Genomic DNA, 16,688 nt, shown 5'->3' on the forward strand with positions numbered 1-16,688 from the left:
CGTCTATGAGATGCACATTGCAGCAATGAAATGAAGAAAATAAGCATGCCCCGTAAACATTACATGAAATTAGTGCACAGTCAACTGTAGGATAAATGGCAATCTACGCGGAATAATCAATTAAAAATTACCAAGGGCACTAGAAACCTAGGACTGGGTAATTCGAATGCATTACAATTATATTCTAATCCTATTATGCTTCTATTTCAATTTTATTCCTATTTTGTTCATATCTTAGTCCAATTATATCCTATTCCTTTGTAGTAGTTAGAGTTTTGAGTACTATAGTACTATGACTTCTTATTATTTCGTACTTTCCCGCCTTTCATGACGTCACATATTTTCGGCCAATCGCGAGTTTTGTAACGCCACCACTTTTTGGGCGACGCCGCGTTTTTGTCTCGATGAGTCGACTAATGTTTTCGCATTAAAAAAAAGCAACACCTGCTAAAACATTTCTTAGGAGAATGGAAGTCATGGACATATCAATAACGTTTCATTGAAATGATATTATGCAGACGTCGCATTGGGCGCGCGCGCATACACGCACACACACCGTCCTCAAGAGAAACCCATATGTGATCTCTGAAGAGATGTGATCACCAGAAATCAAATTTTATGTTCGTGCACTAAACTCGAGACACTAAGAATATAGCATGCCCCACAGTTTTATGACGAACGCATCCCACTGCAACCTACACTCTAAACGGAAAGGAGTAAAAGGGGGGTAAGTATAGTCCTTTACAAAAGGGGGTGTGCTAGAAGACAGCTTACTCCGTTTATACTCCGATATCGTATTCCTGTTACTACTGAGGGACGAGCACTCGTGGATATTTCATGTGTTGTCACGTTTCCAAAAGAAGCAAAGGTTCCTAAAAGTTGTGATATGCCAAATCATTGTATAGTTCTTTGCCACAGTGCAGACACGTTAATCTTGCGTCTGGTGTATGATGGCCTTAATTGCATATGTGCCGTTAAACCCACCACAACATCGTCTGGAAGCGCAAAAAGCGTGGGTTCCTCCACATCTGACAATTCACAGCTATAAGAAGAGCTGTCCTCGCGACGGGAGATGGGAGGGAGACCGAAGAATGCAGGCGCCGGTAAGAACACGGGGGCACGCAAATCGCGTTACACTTTATTAGAACACAAAGTGCGAGGCAGCTGGCAACGAAAAGGAACCAGGTGTCCACATACGAAGGCACGCATGAATAAACTGTGGTGAAAAACCGAAGCACTCTTTTAGACCGACATTGGTAGTGTAAACCTGAGAACGTGTGAAACCTGTTTCGTCATCCAGGGGAGACATGGATCCATGCCACAGCTACTGTCTCATCTTCGTTTCAGGGAAGAAATGTGTGGCCACATTTTAGTGGATAAAGCTGCTCCTGGCGGCGACATGTGTCGCCCTGTTGCTGTATGATCACTTCTTCGCTATGTTCCCTGCCGCTGAGATAAATAACCGATTCCCTCGTCTAATGAATGATTCATTTATCGACCACGAATCCTCTGAGACCGCCGTTGCTATCCGCAGATTAACTACTGCTTGAAGCGCTCCGGACAGGAGCCTCTCACACTTCCCCTCTGGACGTTGTCTACCCGCGCGGAAAACAGTCTTGTAGAAAGGAGGCTGCACGACTTCTTTCAAAGTTCCCCCGGGACTCGTATCCGAACTCCATGGAGATGGTGACAGCAGGAGTTGACTATTCACTACTATGGGCGATTGTGTATATAGCGACGGTAGATCAGCCAGGTCTCGGGTATGGGCCTGATTTGTGAACCTTATTTAAGATTTAAGTGTTCCTACGGTGCAGCAGTTGCCGGCAGAATACGCAAGGCTAATCTCACTTGCACCTTGCAACAACTTCAGCACAACTCTTCCGTGGTCTATAGAGTCACTGGAAAGTCTTCCATGATACCGCAGTGCCCGTCTCCCCGCCAACGGATTTAGAAAGGATTAGCTGCCGCTGCCTGACACCCCATACCTGACAATCACGTCTGTGGTGTCCTGTGTATCTGTCTTCGGAAAGTTCGTTATCATGAATGACAAAATAAACTTTTGCGCAATTGGCAAAGTCAGCTTCAGTGAAATCGTGAACGAACACTCAGGATAGATTAAAAGCAATGCTTCCTGTAACTCATTTAAGCAGCACCTTGCGCATCTATGCAGATCCCAGAGGAGAGCCAAGTTACTTTCGAAGGCCGGCACTGTAGAGTGCTGGACGCACTCTGGCACGGATCGGCCCGGTATTGCACTGCCTCCGGGATCGGCCCGGGGCATAATAGCGGGAGCCTTTTCTTTCTATCTTTGCTCTCCTATCCTTTAACTCTCCTACTTTCAGCACACGGCAGCGAGCGTGGCTCGGCTTGACCCAGTAGGCAGGCCCGTGCACTTTCCTTTCTTCCTGTCAGCAACAGCAGTAGCAGCAGCAGCAGTGGCACTCTATGTAATTCCTGCCAAATTTTTGTGATCGCTGTTTTGGCAACAATGGGCCACGGCGACCACATTTCTTCCATGTCCGCCGCTCCAGGAAAACGAATGCGGTGGGTACCCTGAAAATGTTCCAGTGACTCCGTAGCCCTGTTGCCTCCGTGAGGCTGGAGGGCTCTGCACAGCAGGGAAGGAGCGTCACGTGAAGACGTCATCGGGCGCGCTATCGGGTCTTGGTCAGTGTGCCGAGGAGCAGAACAGAGCCGACTCGGGACATGGGCTACGCCAGCGACCGGTTGATGGTGGAGAGCAGCACCTTCCAGGCGGCCGCGTTGAAGGGGCACTTGCCGCCGCGGTTGAAGGCGTCGCAGTCGCCGCCGGCCTCGCCCACCTGGCGGGCACTGCGCAGGCCACGGCTCAGCAGCACTTCGTCCATCAGGGTCAGGCTGCGATCGGACGAGTGCACGGCTCAACACAACCCTCTCCATTCACCGAGTCTACACGAGTAGAAAACAAGTGGCTTGGCAACGTCGGACGCAGCTGGGCAAATGCCTTCAGAGGAAACACAGCAGCCCGTGGAGGCTTCTTTAGATACTTGGGTAAAAATTAGCGCTCCATAAAGATGTTCACAAATCTTGCTTTTGTAAAAAGCAGACGTTTATACCAAGGGTGTCCCAGCTAACTTGAGCCAAGGGTTAAAAAATAAATTATTAGAGGCAGGCGAGTGAAATTAGTTGCATATTGGTGACAGCCATCTTGCGCATCGCAGGCAATTTTTTGTTTCGCAAAATCAATAGCTAAATGAAGTTTAATTATCTAAATTAATAAATATTCACTTTAGACAACAAATTGCATTTCAAGAGCTGTCGAGCATCTTCAGAAACCCCATTCCATTATTTACGATAAGGGAACCCTCGCGTGCGTCTTTTTATCCCAGCTCCAAAGAAAGCCCGCGAAATACAAAATCAAGTGACTAACGCAAGTGACTAACGCACTTGCGCGCCACGGTCGTGCTGGCGGTGGTTTCTCGTCTGTGTCAGCCAGTGGCACACATGACGGCGCCAGTTGCCGCCGACAACGTATCGGCCTGCCGCTGCAGCAGGGCCGTCGAGTCAAGGCTGCAGGTGATTTCGTTTGCTCAAACCACGCTTGAGAGCAGCACGATCGCGGCGCGCAAGTGTGTTAGTCACGTGGATTATCTTGTATTTCGCGGGCTTTCTTTGGAGCTGGGATAAAAAGACGCACGCGAGGGTTTCCTTACTATAAATGATGGAATGGAGGTTTCTGAAGGTGCTCGACAACTCTTCAAATGCAATTTGTTGTCTAAAGCCAATATTTATTAATTTAGCTAGTTAAACTAATTAAGCTATTAATTAATTGCGAAACAAAAATTGCATTTGGTGCGCAAGATGGCTGTCACCAATGTGCAACTGGTATCGCTCGCCTGTCTCTAATAATTTATTTTTTAACCCTTGGCTCAAGTTAGCTGCGACTCCCGATACACACATACACACACATACATATATATATATATATATATATATATATATATATATATATATATATATATATATATATATATATATATATATATATATATATATATATATATATAGAGAGAGAGAGAGAGAGAGAGGGGGTGGCACGTGCGGCTTTGTCGGTCCCGCGCAATCACCTGAGCATGGAGTCCAGGACTTCGACAGGCCCCGCCTGGCGGCGTTGTTTGCCCTGCGGCCCGGCGTCGGCGTCTGCGGAGGCCCCCAGGCGCCCCACCGAGCACATGGCCACCTTGAGGCAGGCGTCCGGGTCGATGTTGTATCGCCGCAGGACGGACTCGAAGCGGGTCGCCACGCTGTCCTCGCTGCGGTTGCCCGCCCAGCCTGTCGAGGGAGAGAGGGGGTCACTCCAATATGAAAGGGAAGAGCCGGTTAGCATGTAGAGACGAATGAATCATCTTGTCACTTCTGCACACAAGTTGAATGGGCATTATCCTTCAAGAGAAAAAATATTTGGAACAAAGAAAGCTTGCTTTTCTCTGATACTTTAGGGAGCTTTAGAATAGTGTGACCCTATCGGTTAGAAGGACAGAGTAATAGCGGGACGCTAGTGCGCACGCGCAGAACGACAACCCAAGGGGCGTTAGCGTTCCGCGCATGTGCACTAGTGCCCTGCTATTACTCTATCCTCTAACAGAAAGGGTCATCATCATCGTCAGCCTGACTACGCCCACTGGAGGGCAAAGGCCTTTATAATGTCTCTCCAATTAACGCTCTCCTGTGCCAGCTGTGTCCACCGTATGCCCGCAAACTTCTTAATCTCATCCGCCCATTCAACATTCTGTACTGCCCCCTGCTACGCTTACCGCCTCTTGTGATCCAGAACGTTAACCTTAACGACAGTCGGTTATCTTGCCTTCGCATGACATGAAGTAAAGCTTGTAGGCTGATATGCAATCATTGTAGGGGAACAGCGCAGTCTGTCTTTAATACCTGTTTAATTGTTGGCTTTCGCTGTATATTTACCTTTCAGGAACGTAGCCAGAAATTTTTTTCTGGGGGGGGGGGGGAGCACATGTACCGGGCGAAGCCGGGGTGAGGGGAAGAGGTACATGCCTAACAAGAGCACTGCCAAAAGACCGATGGAGGGGCTGTTGAGCACGAATTCGAAGGGCCTGCCCCACCCCCCACCCCCAGAATACGTGCGTGCTACCTATCCGTCCTTCAGTAATTTAAGTAAGCAGCGCTTGTCTTGTGTATGTCCCGCCGGTGTTGCGCTGTTCCCCTATAATGCTCGCATTGCATGCCCGGCCCAAGCCCATTTCTTTTTTATTTCAACTAGGATGTCAGTAACCCGCGTTTGTTCCCTGACGCACTCTTCCTGTCTCCTAACGTTAAACTTATCATTTTTTTTATTTCCATACCTCACTGCGTTGTCTTGAACTTGAGCTGAACCCTTGTCGTTAGCCTCCACGTTTCTGCCCCTATAGTTGAGGACCGGTAAGATACAGCTGTTATGTACTTATATTACCCTATTATAAATCCGCCTATTGGTCGAATACGGACAGTGTGCTCGCCTTCACATCGGAGCTATAGTTATACGGAGCGCTGCCAAAGAAAGGACATGTCACACATGCCGCCGTACGTGCTTGATGTCTTTAGCGCCAATCTGAAAGGGCCACCTTCCCCATAGTTCACGTCTTTAGCGCTTACACTGGTAATGACATGCGGAAGTATATATGCAGCTTTGCTGACTGAGTGGCATAGGCGGACGTAGCAGGAATTGAGAAGGGCGGAAAGGTACTGCACAGCATGCACAAACTTAAGGCCCCCATCTTTTTTACCGCTGGCCTCAGCTTGGCTATCAGCTAAACTCCCCGACCATCCAAACGTCACGTTATCGCGACGTTGCTTAAGTATACAGTGTAGCCGAACCGGTGTCTTATATCAGAAACCTGCTTTTGGATTTCTTTCACGTCGCGGCCTTCGAGGAACAAGACCTTTACGGGGCCACCGAGGGACACTGTACTGCTGTTGCGTTCGTAACCTTCTCCCTCTGCGAAGAAGGAAGATAGTCTTCAATTAAGCGTGATGCACTTCAGAATTTTTCTGCATGCTTTCATGCATGCTGATAAAGTTGTATGATACAATAACCTCATAAAGGCTTCGTCATACAAATGTCTTACAGTTTCTACCACATTTTATGACAAATGTATGATTTTGCTAAAATGAATGACATTTGTATAATTTTATGACATTTTTTATAACAAACTGTGTGAGTTTATTGCATCATACAACTTTTTTTCAGCAGGTCTTTTACTAATGCGTTGCCATTATATAAGCCCCATCGCGAAGAAAAGTCGCTCTCAGGCGCATGCGGGTGGCCGAGTGTCTGACTATAAAAAACAGAATCAGAATAAGAACAGAACAGTGACCAATGGAGTAGAATTATAATGGAATAAGAATTTATATGCAATGATAATTACACCGGAATATGAGCAGCAATCGAATAGCGGCTGATGGAGTATAATCAGAATTAGAATAGAAGCAAGATTGGAATAGAATCGCAATACAATCACAATTAGACCAGAATCCGAACAATACTAAAATAGCGATCGATGGAATACAATCAGACTCACGCCGAAATACGAGTAATGCGCTACCGCATTGTCATAACGTGGTGCTCATTAAGCGACCTTCAAATTTTTGAACTGATCTCAATCTCAACGAACAGCAGTGCGGTGGTGAGAGGGGAATTGCGTCAAAAACGTTGAAGAGCGTGCCTGACCGTGGCGGCGCGTGGCGGCCGGGGGATCAAGAAGCGCCGTTTCGGCGGGGGTTTCCATGGCGGCGACGGCCGGAGGCGAGGTCAGGAGGCTGACGTTGACCGCCAGTCGCACGTACGGCAGCGGCCGGAACGAGCTACTCAGCATCACCGCCGGCCACACGACGCCCGCTACACACAGGCAGAGACAAGGAAGGAAGGACGGCGCTGTGAGGGGCGGGATGCAACGGACTATGTTGCGCAGTCACGCTGTACTACCGCCACTTTGACGCAGCGGATAAGGGTGCAGATAGCCACGCCTACCAAGTCGTTCAGAACGCGCCTAGTCGCGTCGAAGACTTGTCCCGCTTTCGTTCTACGAGTCACCATCACCGAAAACACGTACACTGCAGTACACGCATCTCGCACTATGTCCGAGTAACCCTGTCCCGCGTCAGAAGGGGCCAACGTATCCCCACTATCTTCCTACTCTGATCCGGCCTCTCTGCCTACGCTTGCCTTCTCTTACAATCCAGCCCGTGGGTTCAGAGGAGCGAACGGACCGGATCGCGGACGATCAGCGCCAACCACGTGACACAAGCATCAATCCTCTGAGCGACCCCGAGCGCGCTGCGCCCAATCGTGCTCTGCGCAGGGCGCTCGCGCAGAGGAGTGACGATTGCTTCACGCGGTAGCGGTCCGCGCTGATCGTCCGCGATCCGGTCCGTTCGCTCCTCTGAACCAATCGACCATCGGTTATCTTGCCTTCGATTAAAGGATGCAACTGTACCAGCAATGGCTACAAGAGCAAGGAAGTGCCGAGTGCAGCAGTTTACAGATCTGCAATCGGCCCGGCTCGTTGCCACCGAACACCTTGCGCATGTTTTCAGTGAAAACAAAACATAATGTTCAAAGAATCGTTAAAGCAAACGAGTACCGTTGATTCTTGCGGCGAAGTGCAAAACAAAAAGGAAGGAAAATTAAACTTTTCGTTTTGATTTTCGGGAACTGCACAAAGCCGCGACCTTGCACGCCCTACTATATGTATTTTCAGGATCATTCTTGTCCGACATTATCAACGCAAAATTGTTTCTCCAAACGGGCTCTGGGCAGTGTTGTCTGTAATCGCGGAGGAAAAACTATCAGAAGAAAACGAGGGGTTTTGAGCGCTACGCTTTAAAACCTTTGAGGACATAACGCGGTTTTGAGCCTTGAGCTGAATGGTGCACGATGACAGCACTGTCCAACAAGCAGTGTGGGCAGTCAAGGGCGTGTTAGGGTACGCTTTATTTTTGGCACTGATATGGGGCTGGTAGTGACCTAGTACCCCTGGGCTCACGGAGCACGGATTGTCGCTAACATTCGTGAAACGCTTCCACAAAGCTGTTTAAGGAGCCACTCTTAAATCTCGACCCGATTTTTTTCTGATGCGGGTAGTTTGCCACTACTACTAGGTAGTTGGCCACCGTTTGCGTTGTATTGGAGAGAAAGGGGAAGCGATATTAAGGAAGGTTTCATAACGGCTGACAGTCAAGAACTCATAATAGAGGAGGATAAACAAGCAGGTAGGTAGATATGGGTATGTGGAATTTAACATCCTGTAAGCTGCACGTGGACTACAAGGGACGCAGGAGTGGAGGCCTAATTTCTACCACCTGCGATGCTTCAATATGCACCGACATCGCACAGCACATGGGCATGCCTTTACATTTTTTCTCAACTAAAATGCGGTTGCCGAGACCTGGTTTCGAGCTCGTGACCTCGAGCTCTATAGAGCTGAACGCCATAAGCATGCACTGAACGACCGCGGGTCGTGGAAAAGAAAAGAAAGCCTCCAATGGAACTAAACAAGGTGTCGACTGCTTGGCGTGTCCTGCATGCAGCAGTGCAACGCACAAACGACCAGAGACAACATATAAACGGGCAAAACGCCCGCGCTCACGCCGCCATCGATAGGCCGCAGCTAAAATTCCGCGCAATTGATTAAAGCACCGCCTGTTTCGGAGCGGCGCTGAACGTCGGACAGCGTCCGCCTTACATCATTTACACACGCTCACTGCCCGATCACCTTCCAGTGACGACTGCTCAGGGATACCCGCACCTGTCGCAGTGCCCCATAGATCGTTTTAGCAGAGACCCGAGGCAAGCATTTCAGGCATAAATGTCGCTTTCATGCCTCCTCTCGCGGAGCCTCGCACCAGGGTCCTTCTATAAAGAACTGGTCGCACTATGCGCCACTCCATTTGAGCCTCAGAGCCGAGGTCCCTCGCCGCTCGACTGTATGGTACAACGCTGCGCACACGGGAGGTTGAGGGGTCGATGCACAAACCTGGCGTGAATCCCACGTAGCTCAGCGTTCCTGGGAACCAGAAGATGAGCGCTGCCACGCTGCTGAACAGCACAGCCAGGGCGCCCACCATGTTGTAGCTGAGGTGCTTACGCAGCAGAGCCAGCGCCGACTGCAGCGCCGGCCGAAGCATGCGGCCGAACACCGGCAGCGCCTGGCGAACCTGCGCGGACGGGAACTTGCTCAGGACTCCTCGATCCGTTCAGGGTGAGGAAACGGATGTAATTTGGCTTGACAGACGCAGCTGAATGGCACCACAATGTGAAACGCAGCATTGTGACCACCGTGGTCAGGACAGCGTATATTTCCTCGCCAGATAGTTAATTCCTATTCCATGTTGATGCACATAAACCTTGTGTCAGAAATGCGCAGTCTGCATTTGTGCCCGAAAATGGCGTCTCCCGAACAAAGACTGAATGCACTCAAATGGATCCGTATGCATCGATGCGCCCTATGATTGGCATGCTGCGCGGCGAAGTTGTAGAGTAACTGACGCGAGACAAACGTGCCTTATACATGTAAAACTTACCGGTAGCGACCTTCCCGCATTGTCATCTTTTCTGAAACTCGGCAAATTTGCGTCCCTTTTGGAAATATATTGTGGGTGGTGACAAGGGCAATGGGCACAATGCATCTAACCAACCTCCCTCCATTTTCGTGCAGTCGCTTACGGTCCTTACTGAAGTGTGTTTAAGTGCTCTACTTTAGCATGCTTGGTCCCAATGCTACTTTCTATTACAGCAGCGGTAATCAAGCCTCTCCTTCAATTCATTCTGGTGCGGAATGCGACTCCAGCGAAGGTTATGCTCGCACTGTAGGCGTCACTGTGCCATCGCCACAAGCACCAGGGACGCAGTTGTAAACGGAATGCTTTGCAGATTCTTGGTGCAATAGAGCGCCACTTGGAAAGCTGCATGTGGAGTGTGGTAGCATGTGAGCACAGGTTTGAAAGCGGCTGAGAGAGGTAGAGGAATATGTAAGCGATATTCAAGAACACGGAGAGAAACGAGACCAGCTGTACGCTCTACAAAATTCCCGGGCGGTTCTACAAAAAGGCGAGCTCTATAAAATAAGTCTAATCAAAGGACTCCTTCCACAACTACCGCTCGAGTTCTCGTCTTCCACCTGTGCAAAAACTTGCATGTATTTACTATCCTTCAATAAAGAATGATTTACTGAACAAGGAAAGCTTCTCACACATGCGCTCCTGGTACCACATCAGAGCCCTTGGGCCGAGGGCACTTGAATTCCACTTGGGTGCACATTGACGGAGGTATCTAGCAAGAATACATATCAGGACCACCCGCCCTGCTGCAAGAAGATCGTCGTGCGCATGCTCCGAAAGTGGAGGAGTACCAAAAAAGCGTGAAGTGCATCAATGACCGTCAGAACAACGGCCAGCACACATGCCTTGAATGGTTCGCAGCTGGCGGCGAGGCGCAGAATTTTCAGCTTTCTATACGCCTACCCAGAGAACACTCACAGTGGGACAACTCGATGAGCTGCCGCGCGGCTTCGGCAATAGCTGCCGTTACCGAGTCGTGGCGTAGCAATACCACGACCCTCCTGCATTGCGTTCTTTTATATCTACCATTATAACCATAGTCGACATGTGATCAGGGCACTCATCAAGTCACGGACGCCAGCAAAATCTTCTAGGCAAGGGTCGTTCTACATCAGTGATTGACTAGCTTCTTGCAGGCGCGGGAGGATTTTTAAAAAAAACACGAAGTGCCGCCTTGTCTGGCGCGCACGGGTTCGAGCTAGTCGGCTTCCAGGATTGGCAAAGGCCAGACATCTGGCCTCGTTTCTCTCCGTATTCTTCAATAACCGACTCTATGACAATAATGATCTCAGTTGCGTTTGACCTCAGCTATACACACGCCATTGTCGTCGGAAATATGCGACTACCACAGCGGTGGCCTATGCGGCTTCAGCATCCGCCTTGCGTGTGGGAGGTGCGGGGTTTGATCCCAAGTGCCGCCGGGCACCCAGCGCTAATGCAATGGGCAGCTAGCTTTCCCCCGGCCTGGTGCTCGCCTTCATTATGGGTGAAATGCTTGGAAAATGGGTATTTGGCCCCGCATTCCGTAGACAAAAATACCTTGTGCCATGGCGCTCTTTGGCCCCAGATGGCCTTGCGCCATAAAGATTCATCATCAATATCATCACAAGTATGCGACTAAAAATGCCCTGCTTCTGCCTTTTCACCCAAAAAGTCCCTTCACATCCCACCCTTCCATTCTAGCACGCGAGTACCCACCTCGTTCATTGCTTCTACATGTGCAGCAACGTCGCCGGAAGAAGCTGTCTCCTTGCCGGCGTCAGCGGCAGGAAACGCTAGCGCGGCGCACAGCAGACAGCAGGCCAGTGTCCAACGCATGGCGCGTCAGTGTCGGCAGCTGTGCAGGTGGATTTCGGCAGTAGTGCGCAGGCTGTGGAGAAGCCGCTAGACAGGGATCTGTAAGCAGAGATCTGCACACCAGAGATCTTCCGGCGTAAGAGTAGGTTTATATAAAGCACCTGTGGTAGAGCCAACGAAGGGGCCTGCATTTTAGATTCACACAGATTGAATGTTGGAAACCATATAGCAATAAGACAGCAAGGTCGAGATCGAGATAATTTTTTTACCTTGCAATCTTCATGCGTCAGGTTTCAATAAAAACATTTTTCTCGCAATCCAATATAGATGTGACGATCTTCAAATGCTGCTTCCCCTACCTATTATTCTTACGCTGCTTAAAATACCGTAATCTCGACACAAGCGTCGAGGAACGTCGGCATAATGTTGCAGGTGTTCGAAGATATTCCCCTTAGATCTGTGCAGCCAAGAACTGAAAGGGGAAGCTGCTGCACGCCTTCCGCTCGGTCTGCGCAACTTTAAGGTGCAGTGAACTGACGAGGCGCATTTGAGCGGGTCACCTGCAGGAGTCCTCACTACCTCTGTCGCATTGACACGCAAGTATTCAACAGCTGCCGTTTCTGAACGTTCCTTGCTACGCACTGGTCGAGCAGGCGTTAATTCCCTTTCTCACCCCACCTCTTTTTGCCCGCAAGTAAGCCGACGAAGGTATCCGAAGCTCAGAAAGAGCGCAGCAGCCCAGCAGATCACCAATCACCATCTAATGATACGCACATGATCCGAACGTCACGTTATCATAACCGATCAAAATTCAGGACAAACTTGCATCACCGTTCCACGAATAGTCAGCAACACAGGGACTCACCTTGCTGGAAAATACAAAAATCGCGAGCACGTCACGGGGTCGTTTCCGAGCTGCCCTCAACGACCTGTTATGGGGAAGCGTCCCGACACTCTCTGCACGCCCGATGCACGGATGGAGGTCGCACAGGGGAGCATAAAGCCAGCGGAAGGCGCTGAAACCGAGTGCAACACCTTTGCCCCTCCGTGTGAAAAGCACAGCGTTAGGCCACGTGACCAGCGACGAGTTGTCTTCTATTGGTTAGTCGGTAAATAACTCACTCTCGTGGGTGGTGCAGCGGATGAAAAAGAAACAAACATGGTGTCAGGTATGTAGTTCCTTCGCATCCTTCTATGTCTTGAAGTGACCCCCACGCTGTACCTAAACTAAAGGGCTGACGTCGGTGAAGCCGTCCATTTATCCAACGTCGTTCCCCTATCGCCCAGCCAGCAGGAGTTTTGTCCAAATCGCATCGTGTGAAGTCTATCTTCTTTAGTTCCTGAAGGCACCCCGGTGAGCCAGTTTCATGGCTGCATCGCCGCCGGAGACCGCAGCGACCCGGTGTCGCCAAATGTCCGTCATGTGGGAAGATAACTGTCTCCAAGCCTGTCAGCTGCACTGCGGGCGCCTGCGGCCAATCGGTCACCGAGTGCTCGAAAAAGGAGGCACTCAGCAGACATCCTTCAGGCCCCGGAGCGCGTGTCCAGTCCTTCAGGAGCCAGTCGTCTCGGTGTGGCAGACCTCCCGCGAGAAGGTTTTTTTTTCTTTCAGTTGGACAGCGAATGAACGGCAGCAGAGTAGCCACGTGCCAGACAGCACGCTGCGGGCAAGGCGCGCTCTGACTCATCGAGCACGCACAAAGGGAAGGAACGGCGGCACGGGTGCGAAAAACAGTTACGCGAGACGGGCAACCCCTCTGCGTGAAAAGACGCCATTGTTCGGCACGCACTCGTTGAAACAGCCAGCGAGGGTCCGTCGCGGTGGGCGGGGATGGGCGGAGGATACCCCGCGGTTCGCTTTCCGGGAACAAGACGGCGGGAGAGGTGTTGACTGGGAAGAAGGGAACGTGAAGATGGCGCCCCGTTGTCGAGGAGGCTGCAGGGGATGCTCTGCGGGCGGCTTCTTCCACTCTCGTCATTTGCTTTGCTCTTTTTATTTGCTTTGCGCGGACAGGTAAAAAGCAATATTTTGCGATAACACAAAGGCGTCGCTAATCCGTTGTCCTTTTCGTCTTTGTGTTTTTTTCGTTGTTTGTTGTAAAAGAGATAGAACGCTCGTTAAATTTCAAGTGTCTCTTTAGTGATGCAAAGTTTTAGAGTGAATCAGCGTGTGTAATGATTTCAAGCGTTCTATATATGCGACGGTGACATGATGGTGTTGTAAGACATGAACCTTTAGGGTAAGGAGGAAATTCTTTATTATAGTTGTGGAAGATGAAGCGCCCTGATTTATTCTGAACTGATCGTACTTTTCAATATGCGATTTCTTATGAGCGTTCCACATAACGCAGTCATAATTAAAAATAGGGCGGACAAGCGTTTTGTACGTTAACGGCTGAATTTCCTTTGGGGCCTTAATCAATGGGCAGTGCAAGTACCCGAGATGTCTGAAAGCTTTCTTACGTGTCATATTGATTGTTTCGACCATGACATATGAGGAAAGTGAGGACCGAAATATTAATATTCAGATATACTTTGTATCTTTGAAATGAGCATGTGTGAAAAAGGAGGGAGATGTGCATTTAAAATGGACATAGGAGCAGTTCTAGAAAGATTGTTAATTTGCCATTACTTCTACCACCAACAAAATTCAGAGAATTAGTCATTAAGCAGTTCATGATCTAGTGATGAGCGTGTGCTCCATAATCTCTGTTACTCTTTTCTTTAGTTTCCTGTTTAGCTTCTGCCTCCTCCACCTCTTTGCGAGACCTCTCCTCGCTTCACATAGATGCAATAAATGCGGGTCAAAGGCTGGAATGTCTTCCGATGCCTTAATCTTTTTGGTGTGAGTTTACACATCCTCTCGAATCGTTTCCGCACATGCCTCATTACCTTCAATGCTGCGCTCCTTCTTTTCGCTTCTGGGTCATTCCACGCCAAACGACCTAGACGTTAATTGCGATCGACCACCTCCAATTTGTTAAAAAAAAATCATGGAAACTTATCCTAATGTGCATAATCAGAGCCTGAAATATTTTTGCTGAGAAAATTTATTCGTGAGGCGAGGGCAGTTTGAATATTTAGTAAAGGTGAGAAACCAGGCACTGCTCAAGAATTAATAAAAAATTCAATGTTTAGAAAACACGTCACAATTTTTTCATTGACATTTACACAGATTCTGGCTTTCGGTATAATTCGGAGCATGCTGCTTTATACGGCAAAATATTTTAAAAATCTAAAAAAAGTATGAAAATGCACCATTTCTGTCGTTCTTTTGTTTTAAATGTCAACTTGCTCTCAGAAATTTGGAAATACCGGTTTTGTCTCTCTGGATGTCTAGACCTATAACAGATGTTACAAGTGATGAAATTGCGTACATCGAAGTAAAAAAAATACAAAATTTGCAAAAAGTGCGTTGAGCCAAAAACACTCGTTAATTCCACCCTGAGGTGCTACAAGTAAAAATGCAAAAAATAGGGGGTTACGTAGAACTGTTCATTTCCTTTCATTTCTGAATTTTCATTGAGGCAATTTTTGTTTAAAGCGAGAAAAGAATTTTTGAAGTTGCCACGACACCTGGCATGGCACGGCACTTATGGCCAGATAACCACTGCAGTTTGCCGTCACTCGCTGTCGTGCATTTTTAGGGGTGGAGCTAAAGAAGGTATCGCGTGACATTCGGCAGATGGTATGCAATAAACGAGATCGTTTTCGCTTTCAAAGTTCGAATAGAAGCGCTTTGGTGCGGGGCAGCCAAGAGAAGAAAAAATTGGCAGTGGCTTAACTTGGCTAACGCTGGAATTCAGCGAAAGGCAAGCACTCTTGCTAAGCGTATGTGGATCGTCAGTGGCAGCTCCGCTACACACTCGCGGCAGCCGTGCTGTATATACCCTGCAAACAACGTACATCCCCATGCGCGCCAAGAAAGGATGGAATGTCCCTGTCCGAGTACAACATTTATCGAACATTTCCAGACCGTAGAGGCAGGACACAGAAACACAAGCAAAAGGGCAGTGCGTCCACCAAGGGTCTAGAAGCGTTTTTTTTTTTCGACGGTGCTAAGCAGAAACAAAAGCGAATCATAGCATTTTGGTCCCAGGAAGGTAACTTGGTACAACGTTTTTAAGACCAATGCTTTTCAACAAAACTACAAATTGACTTCTCACCCTCTTTTCTCTCTTTTTCTCGCGCCAAAAGCTGCGGGTAGATAAGGTTTTGTTCTTGCACTCGCCGTTTTGAGAGATCAAGCAGTTTTGTTCGAACAGCCGAAGGAAGCGCAGTTAACCCCGCATCTCTCTCGTGGGCCGTCGGCTCCATGCTGCAGGCAGGCGACGGCGGTCTGTCTTTTCATCGCACCGCCGGGAGCGGCGGTCACCAACGTGCCCGTCTTCAACACTTCAACACGGCGCGGCGGTCCCTGCAGGCATCTCCAACTACCAGCGGTCCCCGCTGCGCCGCTGTCTTGCAGAGGCGCAGTAATGGCCTCCCGTCGCTCGCCTGGCCCTCGCTGGACGGAAGGCACCTTCTTACGCACACGTATTCGCGCAGCCCCTAGCCGCTCGCCCGCAACCCCCAGCGCACGGCAGCTCTTGCTCTCATCACTGGTCTGTCGTGGACATCGTAGCTACGGATTCATGGCAGCTTTCCCGCGTCCCTCAGCGTGCCCACATAATTCCTTTTGGAACTGATGCAGCGGCGCGCGGCGCATCGCGAGTCTCTTGCGCAGCTTCACGGCCCTACACCATAATGGCGCTCTTACAGGCGTCGTTCGCGGCAGCGGATTTCAAGGCAATGGGCGACTCCTAGCACGCACTCTGCATTCCTCAGCGCCTCCGACGAGTACGGCTTGTTGGTGGTGGCAGCGTGGCCGTCCACTGCGGTCATAGGCGGGAGAGATCTTCGGAGGCTCACCACACTGTTGCTGCGAATGCCCATGGATTAACCTGCTCTACCTACATTGCCGTCCTGTCGAAGCGGTATAGTTTGTGTTGTGTTCGCGTCGCTGACTCCCAAACCACTCGCACCGGATTACTTGCGTCTTGATCACCTTGATCTCGGCTCCCACGCCGTATTGTGCCATGGGTGCGGCGCGCCAGGGCTCCTACCTCCAGACGTCCCTTTTTCCCACGCGTATCTGTATCGTACGCCCATCTCATCTTTTCTTTTGGCACCTAAGTTGCTCTTTACATGAGTTTGCTTTTCGTGTGCATATATGCTTTTGTACCCTCTAGAACGTTTGCTTAAGGTGCATCGACTTTCAGCCTGTATTATGTTTTTGTTGCTGAATT

The 16,688-nt window shown here is 49.5% G+C and overlaps 1 protein-coding gene across 4 annotated transcripts; it reads right to left on the minus strand.

Annotated features, from left to right (window-relative positions):
- Positions 1–1,105: 1,105 nt before the first annotated feature.
- On the minus strand, positions 1,106–12,470 carry LOC144132493 (uncharacterized). Of its 4 annotated transcripts, none has more exons than XM_077664945.1 (6): positions 12,266–12,396; positions 11,302–11,513; positions 9,021–9,201; positions 6,716–6,883; positions 4,107–4,311; positions 2,566–2,877 (listed from the first exon to the last, which is right to left on the minus strand). In XM_077664945.1, exons 2-6 carry the CDS (start codon positions 11,419–11,421, stop codon positions 2,712–2,714), a joined length of 840 nt encoding a protein of 279 aa, XP_077521071.1. In that variant the 5' UTR covers positions 11,422–11,513; positions 12,266–12,396; the 3' UTR covers positions 2,566–2,711. The 4 variants fall into 4 exon arrangements, with proteins under 4 accessions (XP_077521073.1, XP_077521071.1, XP_077521072.1 ...); XM_077664946.1 differs by having other exon boundaries at positions 11,302–11,499; positions 12,266–12,393; XM_077664947.1 differs by having other exon boundaries at positions 1,106–2,877; positions 11,302–12,470.
- Between the last annotated feature and the right edge of the window lie 4,218 nt (positions 12,471–16,688).

The sequence above is a fragment of the Amblyomma americanum genome, chromosome 5 (assembly GCF_052857255.1).
Source record: "Amblyomma americanum isolate KBUSLIRL-KWMA chromosome 5, ASM5285725v1, whole genome shotgun sequence".
Taxonomy (NCBI): Eukaryota; Metazoa; Arthropoda; class Arachnida; order Ixodida; family Ixodidae; genus Amblyomma; species Amblyomma americanum.